At 44.0% G+C, this 11383-nt stretch overlaps 1 protein-coding gene across 1 annotated transcript; it reads left to right on the plus strand.

Moving 5' to 3' along the window:
• Positions 1-9557: 9557 nt before the first annotated feature.
• On the plus strand, positions 9558-11120 carry lbx1a (ladybird homeobox 1a; the record flags this gene model as incomplete). Its single annotated transcript, XM_084020900.1, has 2 exons — positions 9558-9864; positions 10639-11120. 2 exons carry the CDS (start codon positions 9558-9560, stop codon positions 11118-11120), a joined length of 789 nt encoding a protein of 262 aa, XP_083877026.1.
• Between the last annotated feature and the right edge of the window lie 263 nt (positions 11121-11383).

Genomic DNA, 11383 nt, shown 5'->3' on the forward strand with positions numbered 1-11383 from the left:
AACATCTGTCCAACTTCTGTCCAACTTCTGTCTAACTTCTGTCCAACTTCTGTCCAACTTCTATTTAACTTCTGTCCAACTCCTATTTAACTTCTGCCTAACTTCTGTCCAACTTCTGTCCAACTCCTATTTAACTTCTGCCTAACTTCTGTCCAACTTCTGTCTAACTTCTGTCCAACTTCTGTCCAACTCCTATTTAACTTCTGTCCAACTTCTGTCCAACTCCTATTTAACTTCTGCCCAACTTCTGCCCAACTTCTGTCCAACTTCTGTCCAACTCCTATTTAACTTCTGCCTAACTTCTGTCCAACTTCTGTCCAACTCCTATTTAACTTCTGCCTAACTTCTGTCCAACTTCTGTCTAACTTCTGTCCAACTTCTGTCCAACTCCTATTTAACTTCTGTCCAACTTCTGTCCAACTCCTATTTAACTTCTGCCCAACTTCTGTCCAACTTCTGTCCAACTCCTATTTAACTTCTGCCTAACTTCTGTCCAACTTCTGTCCAACTTCTATTTAACTTCTGCCTAACTTCTGTCCAACTCCTATTTAACTTCTGTCTAACTTCTGTCCAACTTCTGTCTAACTTCTATTTAACTTCTGCCTAACTTCTGTCCAACTTCTGTCCAACTTCTATTTAACTTCTGCCTAACTTCTGTCCAACTCCTATTTAACTTCTGTCTAACTTCTGTCCAACTTCTATTTAACTTCTGCTCAACTTCTGTCCAACTTATATTAAACTTCTGTCCAACTTCTGTCTAACTTCTGTCCAACTTCTGTCCAACTTCTTTTTAACTTCCGTTCAACTTCTGTCCAACTTCTGTCCAACTTCTGTCCAACTTCTGCTTAACTTCTGTCCAACTTCTGTCCAACTTCTGTCTAACTTCTATTTAACTTCTGTCCAACTTCTATTTAACTTCTGCCTAACTTCTGTCCAACTTCTGTCCAACTTCTGTCTAACTTCTATTTAACTTCTGTCCAACTTCTATTTAACTTCTGCCTAACTTCTGTCCAACTTCTGTCCAACTTCTATTTAACTTCTGCTCAACTTCGTCCAACTTCTATTAAACTTCTGTCCAACTTCTGTCCAACTTCTATTTAACTTCCGTCCAACTTCTGTCCAACTTCTGTCCAACTTCTTTTTAACTTCCGTCCAACTTCTGTCCAACTTCTGTCCAACTTCTGCTTAACTTCTGTCCAACTTCTGTCCAACTCCTATTTAACTTCTGTCCAACTTCTGTCCAACTCCTATTTAACTTCTGCCCAACTTCTGTCCAACTTCTGTCCAACTCCTATTTAACTTCTGCCTAACTTCTGTCCAACTTCTGTCCAACTTCTATTTAACTTCTGCCTAACTTCTGTCCAACTCCTATTTAACTTCTGTCTAACTTCTGTCCAACTTCTGTCTAACTTCTATTTAACTTCTGCCTAACTTCTGTCCAACTTCTGTCCAACTTCTATTTAACTTCTGCCTAACTTCTGTCCAACTCCTATTTAACTTCTGTCTAACTTCTGTCCAACTTCTATTTAACTTCTGCTCAACTTCTGTCCAACTTATATTAAACTTCTGTCCAACTTCTGTCTAACTTCTGTCCAACTTCTATTTAACTTCTGCTCAACTTCTGTCCAACTTATATTAAACTTCTGTCCAACTTCTGTCTAACTTCTGTCCAACTTCTGTCCAACTTCTTTTTAACTTCCGTCCAACTTCTGTCCAACTTCTGTCCAACTTCTGCTTAACTTCTGTCCAACTTCTGTCCAACTTCTGTCTAACTTCTATTTAACTTCTGTCCAACTTCTATTTAACTTCTGCCTAACTTCTGTCCAACTTCTGTCCAACTTCTGTCTAACTTCTATTTAACTTCTGTCCAACTTCTATTTAACTTCTGCCTAACTTCTGTCCAACTTCTGTCCAACTTCTATTTAACTTCTGCTCAACTTCATCCAACTTCTATTAAACTTCTGTCCAACTTCTGTCCAACTTCTATTTAACTTCCGTCCAACTTCTGTCCAACTTCTGTCCAACTTCTTTTTAACTTCCGTCCAACTTCTGTCCAACTTCTGTCCAACTTCTGCTTAACTTCTGTCCAACTTCTGTCCAACTTCTGTCTAACTTCTATTTAACTTCTGTCCAACTTCTATTTAACTTCTGCCTAACTTCTGTCCAACTTCTGTCCAACTTCTGTCTAACTTCTATTTAACTTCTGTCCAACTTCTATTTAACTTCTGCCTAACTTCTGTCCAACTTCTGTCCAACTTCTATTTAACTTCTGCTCAACTTCGTCCAACTTCTATTAAACTTCTGTCCAACTTCTGTCCAACTTCTATTTAACTTCCGTCCAACTTCTGTCCAACTTCTGTCCAACTTCTGCCTAACTTCTGTCCAACTTCTGTCCAACTTCTGTTTAACTTCTGTTTAACTTCCGTCCAACTTCTATTTAACTTTTGCTCAACTTCTGTCCAACTTCTGTCCAACTTCTATTTAACTTCTGTCCAAGTTCTATTTAACTTCTGTCTAACTTCATGACTACATGTCAGAGAGGTTGCTGGAAAACGATCACATGACAAAAGTGTAACTATCACAATAACTAAGTTGAATTAAGTTTAAGTTTGAATTTAAGTTAAAAGTAACACTTGATCTGGCATTCATCACACACACACACACACACACACACACACACACACACACACACACACACACACACACACACACACAGGGACTGAGGGCTCGTGTTACCTCCAGCCACTGGGCTCCGTGAGACCATTAAACCAGGACTCTGGTTACATACGAGCTGCGTTATCAGCGACTTTGGTGTGGCGAACAGGAAGCCGGCAGACAGTTTATGTGTTTATGAGGTTTTTATGATGACTCAGCGGTTCAGTATCAACATGGAGCTCTGAGGAGTTTTAAATTTAGGGGTTGTGGGTTTGAGTCTTTAATTGGTCGCCATGCCGTCATCTCCACTTCTAACTAGAAGTCAAACCGCTAATCTGTAAACGAACATCTCTGAACCTCCGCTGCTCTGCACACAACCAGCAACCAAACATCAACCTCTGGTTCTGGAGAGTGAAGCCGAGACTAAAGCACCTTAAACTGTCATTCTCTCTGCTGGCCACCAGGGGGCAACTCCTCTCTTGCCCCTAGGTCCTACTTCTCTCTTGATTTATGATCTCAGTAAACATTGTAAACATGAGTTTATGGTCTTGGTTGCAGTTATTTCTGGCTGAATAAAGACATCAACACTCCGGTGGTAACAGGCTACCGCTGACGTCTCTGATTATGTCTTCATGCCCCAACAGATCACCGGGTACTTGGCCTGCCCTGGTCCTCTCCAGGGGTCCTACGAGGCCCACGACTCACAGGGAAGCCCCGTGGAGGTGTTAACTGGACAGTGTATCATACTGCAGCCTGTTGGGGTCTTGCCCAGAGACCAGACCCGGCTCCCGTTACAGACCGTTGGGGTCCTGCCCAGAGGCCAGAGTCAAGAACTAGTCCAAACCTGAGAGAGAGAGAGAGAGAGAGAGAGAGAGAGAGAGAGAGAGAGAGAGAGAGAGAGAGAGAGAGAGAGAAGCCATAAAAACAGATTTGGCCTCTTTCCCATCTTCACCTGCAATTTGAGGCTACAGAAATGTTCATGTGCACATTCATACACACAAACATATACACATTCACACATGCATGTGTGTATGCACACAGACACTACCACACAGACACACAGACACACACACACACACACACACACACACACGGCGTAGAAAGGCCAAGAGATTCATTACTAGTGGAGCAGCCTGGATGGCCACCTGGTTTACAGGGAAATGTCACCAGTAAAAGGACACTTACTACCTCTCTTGCCCACTCACTCACAAACTTTTCCACATAGAGCCCAAACCATGTTGATGGTTGGGGTCAGACGGTCTAGAGACCATCAGGACTTCCTGTCCCCTCGTCTCTCCGGCAACCTGAAACCCGTCTAGGAGACATGGATGTAGCCATCATGACTACGGTTTTCAAGCTCGAGTACAGCATTTTGGTGATCGCCATCTTGTTTTTTTGCAACCAGATAAGGGATGCCGTGGTAGCGAGCTGTCAATCAGCAGGTAAGCCCCGCCCCCTAAAGCGTCCCCTGCTTTCTGGTCTGGTGGACTCTAAATGGACCATAATGGACTAAATGAACATCATGCTGGATTGAAGAAGACTTGAAACTAGAGAGAGAAGTAGGACCATTTTCTCATAGACTTCTATACAACCAGAGAGGAGTCGCCCCCTGGTGGCCAGCAAGGAGAATGCTGCTTTAAGGACTTTCAGCATTCGGTTCCCGGTTCAGAACGGATGTTGACGCCTGCTCTCTGCACTGATAATGGCATGGGTGCACTATGAATGAATACAGTTAAAAAAGGTTTATTTAATAAGCTAACAAAAACATCTGAAAACTCAGGGAGGCCGCAAGGGCAAAAACACTATGAAAAAACAAAGAAGAAGATAATCCCACAGGTGAACAGAACCACAACAATAATCAAGACAAGACCAGGAGACCCAGGCAGGACAGATCAGGTGGTGGACACACATCCGGGATAACACAGACGACCAAGCAAAGACCAACTCGCATCTCGGAATGTCTGGCTGACATCTCTGTCTGGACAACTGCACATCACCTCAAGCTTAACCTGAATAAAACCGAACTCCTCTTCATCCCAGGGAAAGACTGCCCTCGCATGGACCTGTCGGTCACTGTGGAGGAAGTATTGCCTTCCTCAACTGCGAGGAACCTGGGTGTAATCCTTGATGACCGAGTATCCTGCACCCCCAACATCACTGCTGTGGCCCGATCCTGCAGATTTGCCCTCTACAATATCCGCAGGATTCGGACCTTCCTCACAAAGGATGCAACGCAACTCCTGGTCCAAGCACTGGTCATCTCCTGCCTTGACTACTGCAACTCTCTCCTGGCCGGACTCCCGGCCTCTGCGATTAAACCATTGCAGCGTATCCAGAACGCTGCAGCACGCCTTGTCTTTAATCTACCCAAATTCTCCCATGTGACCCCCCTCCTCCGTGACCTCCAATGGCTCCCTGTTGTAGCACGCATCCAATTCAAGACTATGGCACTGGCCTTCAGGGCCATCAATGGAACGGCACCCATCTACCTTCAAACACTGGTCAAACCTCATGCCCCGAAGCAAGCACTTCACTCCTCTACTTCAGCTGGCCGGCTGGTACCACCATCGCTGAAATCAAACAAATGTCGCTCAGCAAAGTCCAGACTCTTCTCTGTTCTGGTCCTCAGTGGTGGAACGAACTCCCGACCAATGTCAGGACAGCAGAGTAATTTGCCATCTTCCGAAAAAGGCTCAAGACTCACCTGTCGGCGCAGTAATATCATCACTCCGCTCCCCCTCTTACTTCCGTCAATAGAACCTACGTGACCTGCACGCCGTCGCCTGCACTACCTGTAGTAGTTTGTGCACAGTTGAGGAAGCATCAGGTAGTAAGATAGTTTGTGAACAATCAAACATCATGGTTATAACGTGCATCATACAGGGTTGTGAAAACAAGCAGAAGGTATATAGTCCCGTCATGTTTTGAGTGATGATATTACTGCCCCGACGTCGAAGTGCTTCCAGTTGTTATTCCGCCATACTATATAGTTATCCTTGTTATCCGCTTAGAAAAATTGGCATGTTTCATTTTGTGTAACCAAACTTGGGTCGTGTAACTACTCACGTAACCGTATTTAAATAGGGACAACGTGGAAGTGCTTGGTCGCTTCTAACTTCACCCCCCTTTGGATCCTAAGGACAAGCTACATGCTAGCAAATTAGCGCTGCGCGGAGTGCGCGCAAGAGCCAATGAGTGCACGCACAGAGGAGAGGGAGGTATGTATCACCTCGTCTAAGATCAGAGCAGAACATAGTTTAGTATGGAAATGCGGTGGTGTTTTCCTTTAAGGTATGTTTGCTGAACAGCTACTACTTTACTCAGACGAGGACCTAGCATCAAATGTAAGCAAAGGAAACGCAGAGACTAAATACACAGGGCTGATTAGGTCGACGAAAGACAGGTGTGGAAACACAAGGGCAGGCTATGGGGATTAACGAGACAATTAAACACAGCTGGGAGACAAAAAAGGAGGGAAAACAAGACAGGAAGCAAAACACAAGACATAATGACTACAAAATAACACCGGAAACCAAAACAATAGAAACCACAGGCGTGACAGATAACTCTGGATTGTGTCTCACTACGAGACCTTTTCACACTATAATCAAAATCCATGAATGTTTGTCCCTCCTTTTTATTAAACATGTATTTGTGTGTCCGCTTCACAGCAGGATCGTGGTCTGAACGAACGCCGACATTTTCATCCACTCAGTGTGAGTTTGGAAGGTCGTGACCCCTGGATTCTGCTGTAGCCTCAGGAAGCCTTTGAGTCCCATCGATCTAGAGCGTGTTGGATCGATGCAGGAGCTGGGTGGCATTTCAGACCTGTGATGGTGCTGAAGCACATGCAGGATTCAGAAAGTACTAGAACTAATACACCAATATACTAATACCCCAGTAAATATACTAATACCCCAGTATACATAATAATACCACAGTGTATATGCACCATACAGGTACAAGTGTTTCTGTTGGATGCCGTTCATAATAACCGTCCAATCAGCAGTGAGGCCGCCAGGTGGCCGGTTCACAGTTTCCGATTCGTTGGACAATTAAGGTTTTTTTTTTACTTACTGCTTACATCATCACATTCAGACTGACCCTCCCCCACCTTCCTTCTCACCTGTTCCCTCATCAACCCCATAGTTACCTGACATTACATTGACCATACATTTACACACACCTTTACGTTTATACACCTTTGCATTTATACACTTTTACATTTACACACACCTTTACATTTATACATACTTTTACATTTACACACACCTTTACATTTACACACACCTTTACATTTACACACACCTTTACATTTACACACACCTTTACATTTATACACACTATTACATTTATACACACTATTATATTTACACACATCTTTACATTTATACACACCTTTACATTTATAGGCTACACCTATATATCCATATCTACATATCTTTACAGTTTGAGTTTATTTATTTAGTATTCATCCTCCTGCTCGTAGTATTTATTCTCATGTTGTAGTATTAATTCTCCTTGTCGTAGTATTTATTGTCCTGTTGTAGTATTTATTCTCCTGTTGTAATATTTATTCTTCTGTAGTATTTATACTCCCCTTGAAGTATTTATCCTCCTGCTAATAGTATTTATTCTCCTGTTGTAGTATTTTTTTTCCCTGCTCGTAGTATTGATTCTCCTAGTTGTAGTATTTATAATCCTGTTGCAGTTTTTATTCTCCTAGTTGTAGTATTTATTCTCGTGTTGTAGTATTTATTATCCTGCTCATAGTTTGTATTCTTCTGTAGTATTCAGACTGCCCTTGTATTATTTATCCTCCTGCTCATAGTATTTATTCTTCTGTAGTATTTATTTTCCTGCTCCTAGTATTTATTCTCCTGTTGTAGTATTTATTCTCCTTGTCGTATGTATTCACCTGCTCATAGTATTTATTCTCCCCTTGTAGTATTTATCCTCCTGCTCAAAGTATTTATCCTCCTGTTGTAGTATTTTTCCTCACCTTGTAGTATTTATCCTCCTGCTGTAGTATTTGTCCTCCCGCTTGTGGTATCTATCCTCCTGCTGTAGTATGTGTCCTCCTGTTGTAGTATTTATCCTCCCGCTGTAGTAATTGTCCTCCTGCTGTAGTATTTATACTCTTGTGTAGGACTGTGTTTCCCATCAGCCCCGGGGTGAAAGCTGAACTCCATTAAAGAGGCAGTTTGTTGTCTTTTAATGAAACATTGATTTTCCAGCAGACAAATGGCTCACTGCTCATCAACAACAACATCAACAACAACAACAACAACAACAACATCAACAACAACATCAACAACAACATCAAAAACAACATCAACAACAACATCAATAACAACAACAACATCAACAACAACAGCAACAGCAACATCAACAACAACATCAACAACAACAGCAACAACAACAGCAACAACAACAGCAACAACAACAGCAACATCAACAACAACATCAACAACAACATCAACAACAACATCAACAACATCAACAACAACATCAACAACAACATCAACAACAACATAAACAACACCAGCAACATCAACATCAACAACAACATCAACAACAACAACATCAACAACAACATCAACAACAACAACAACAACAACATCAACATCAACATCAACAACAACATAAACAACACCAGCAACATCAACATCAACAACAACAACATAAACAACACCAGCAACATCAACATAAACAACAACATCAACAACAACATCAACAGGTGATTTAATGTGTATTTATTGTGTATTTGTTGTGGTCTCGTGGCTTTCGGGTTTCGTGGCTCAGCGTGCGGAGGTTAAAACCTGATGATGAAACCGGAGAAAGAGGTTTCTCCTCCTCAAAGTGGTGATTCGTTCCGGTCTGCTGGGGTTTTAATGAACATGTCAGACTATTGTGGTCGCTTGCCAGATGAATAAATCACTTTGGTCACGCCCGACAGGTCACATGACTTCCTGCCCTCTGGGACCTCGTTCATGTTTCAACAGCTTCATTCAGAAGAAATGTATGTATGTATGTATATATTTTTCTTCTATATATACACTTAAATGTTGTTTTCTTTTCCTTGAATGATGTTTCAAGGAAACACTCGATCGGGGGCCCGAGTCGGGCCCGACTCAGGGCCTCACTCGATCTGGGGCCCGAGTCGGGCGACTCAGGGTGTGAAAGGGTGTAGTGAAACAGTGAGAGAGGGAGGGAGGGGGAGAGAGGGAGGGAGAGAGAGGGAGAGCTGAGAGAGAATCAGAATCAGAATTCCTTTATTGTCCCTCAACGGGGAAATTTGTTTGCCACAGCAGCCAAAGGACAAAATGTTACAAACAAACAATAATAATAATAACAATAGCAAAAATTAACAATATAAATTAAAAAAAAATAAAAAAAAAAGGGAGAGAGAGGAGAGAGAGGGGGGAGAGAGGGTGAGAGAGGGAGAGAAGAGAGGGGGGGAGAGGGGGGAGAGGGAGAGAGAGAGAGAGGAGAGAGAGGGGGGAAAGAGAGAGAGAGAGGAGAGAGAGAGGGGGGAAAGAGAGAGAGAGAGAGAGAGAGAGAGAGAGAGAGAGAGAGAGAGAGAGAGAGAGAGAGAGAGAGAGAGAGAGAAGGGGCGAGTAATTGAGGTCCTCCACTCAGCAGGACCGGGTCCCGGTCTCCGCTGCTGCTGTTGGTGCATCACCGACCACCGGATGGGTTCGGCTCGCGCCTCGTCGTGCGTCACCCTGGAAACCCGTGGAGGGACCCAGACCCACTAGAGTCCTGCAGCATGCGGCCGGAGACGCACCTGTGATCCGAGCCCTCTTACCTGTCCGACCCCGTGACCACGAGCCGGACCCCCCCACTGTCAAACGCTCTTCTCTGGACCGGCACAGTCCGCCGCGACCCGCCGAGCCGCCATGACCTCGAAGGAGGACTCCACGCGTCCGGCGGGGCCGGAGGAGCGGAGGCGCAGCCCGCTGGACCAGCTGCCGCCGCCGGCCAGCTCCAACAAGCCGCTGACGCCGTTCAGCATCGAGGACATCCTCAACAAGCCGTCGGTGCGCCGGAGCTCCGGGTCCGGCGGCGGGGCGGCGCACCTCGGCTCCCCGGGGGACAAGCTGCCCTCGGCGGCTCTCAGCCTCACGTCCCCGCTCTGCGCGCTGGAGGAGCTGGCCAGCAAAACGTTCAAGGGCCTGGAGGTCAGCGTGCTGCAGGCCGCGGAGGGTAAACCGCTTCTTCTGGGACCAACCGGGCCGTAATGTTCCCTTCATTTAGAGTCTATTATCATCATTATTATGGTTTATTATTATTATAATTTATTATCTGTTATATTGCTGATTATTATAGATTTTAAAATATTATTTTAGTTTATCATTATAAAATAATATTGGTTATTATTATTATTGTTTATTATTATAAAATAATAATGGTTATTGTTATTACTATTCATATTATTATAATAGTTTATTATTATTATATTGTAGTTTATTTGTATCGTTTTTTAAATGATTGCTCGTGTATTATTGTTATTATTATTTGTTATATTATAGTCGATGATGATAGTTAATTATATATATATATATATAATAATATATAATTATTATTATAGTTAATAATAATTATTGTAGTTGTCATTATTACAGAATAGTTCTGCAGATTGTTTTATGTAAAAACAAAGCTGATTGCGTTTTCATTCCATTGACTGTAAATGTAGAAACGACCAAAACATGTGACATCATTACATTCTGAAATGATGTCATGAAAAAACCAACACTAAAGTAAAGCATCCTTAGAATACAAAATAAACAATAATAACATAGAAAACCAAAGAGCTGCATGGTTGAATACAACATCCCGTTTTTTAAGTGTGATTCGTTGAATCAATAAGAACGGTGTACATATCATATGTTTTATGTAATATATATAATTATATATATATATATATTATTATATATATATATTATTATATACTGTGGCATTGTATCATCTTGTCTCCAGGCCGAGACGGTCTCACGCTCTTCGGCCACAGGAACACCCCGAAGAAGCGACGGAAGTCCCGCACGGCCTTCACCAACCACCAGATCCACGAGCTGGAGCAGCGCTTCCTGTACCAGAAGTACCTGAGCCCGGCGGACCGGGACCAGATCGCCCAGCAGCTGGGTCTGACCAACGCGCAGGTCATCACCTGGTTCCAGAACCGGCGCGCCAAGTTGAAGCGGGACCTAGAGGAGATGAAGGCGGACGTGGTGTCCGCCGCGGTGGGGGGCGACGCGGCGGACAAGCTCTCCAAACTGGCCGAGCTGGAGAGGATGGGCGGGGGGACAGGGTCCGGGGGGACGCGGTCCCAGCGCGAGACCTTCGACTACAGCAGAGCGCGCGCGTCGCCTCCCTGCCCCGCGTCGTACCGGTCCACGGACCGGCGGGACCGGCGGGGCAGCGGGTGCTGCTCCGAGGACGAGGAGATCCACGTGGACGATTAACGCATGTCATCAAAGACGACACGCGGACAGGGTCCGAGCGCGCGCTAGCACAGCAGATATATATATATATATCGTCCTGTCCAGGTGAACCCTGCCTTCGCCCAATGACAGCTGGGATCGGCTCCAGCCCCCCCGCGACCCTGAATACAGGATAAGCGGTAGAAAATGGATGGATGGATGGATATACACTACCCTTCAAAAGTTTTGGGTCACCCAGAAAATGTTGTGTTTTCCATGAAAAGTCACACTTTTATTTACCACCA

This window comes from Eutrigla gurnardus (genome assembly GCF_963514095.1).
Source record: "Eutrigla gurnardus genome assembly, chromosome: 11".
In the NCBI taxonomy this organism is placed as follows: domain Eukaryota; kingdom Metazoa; phylum Chordata; class Actinopteri; order Perciformes; family Triglidae; genus Eutrigla; species Eutrigla gurnardus.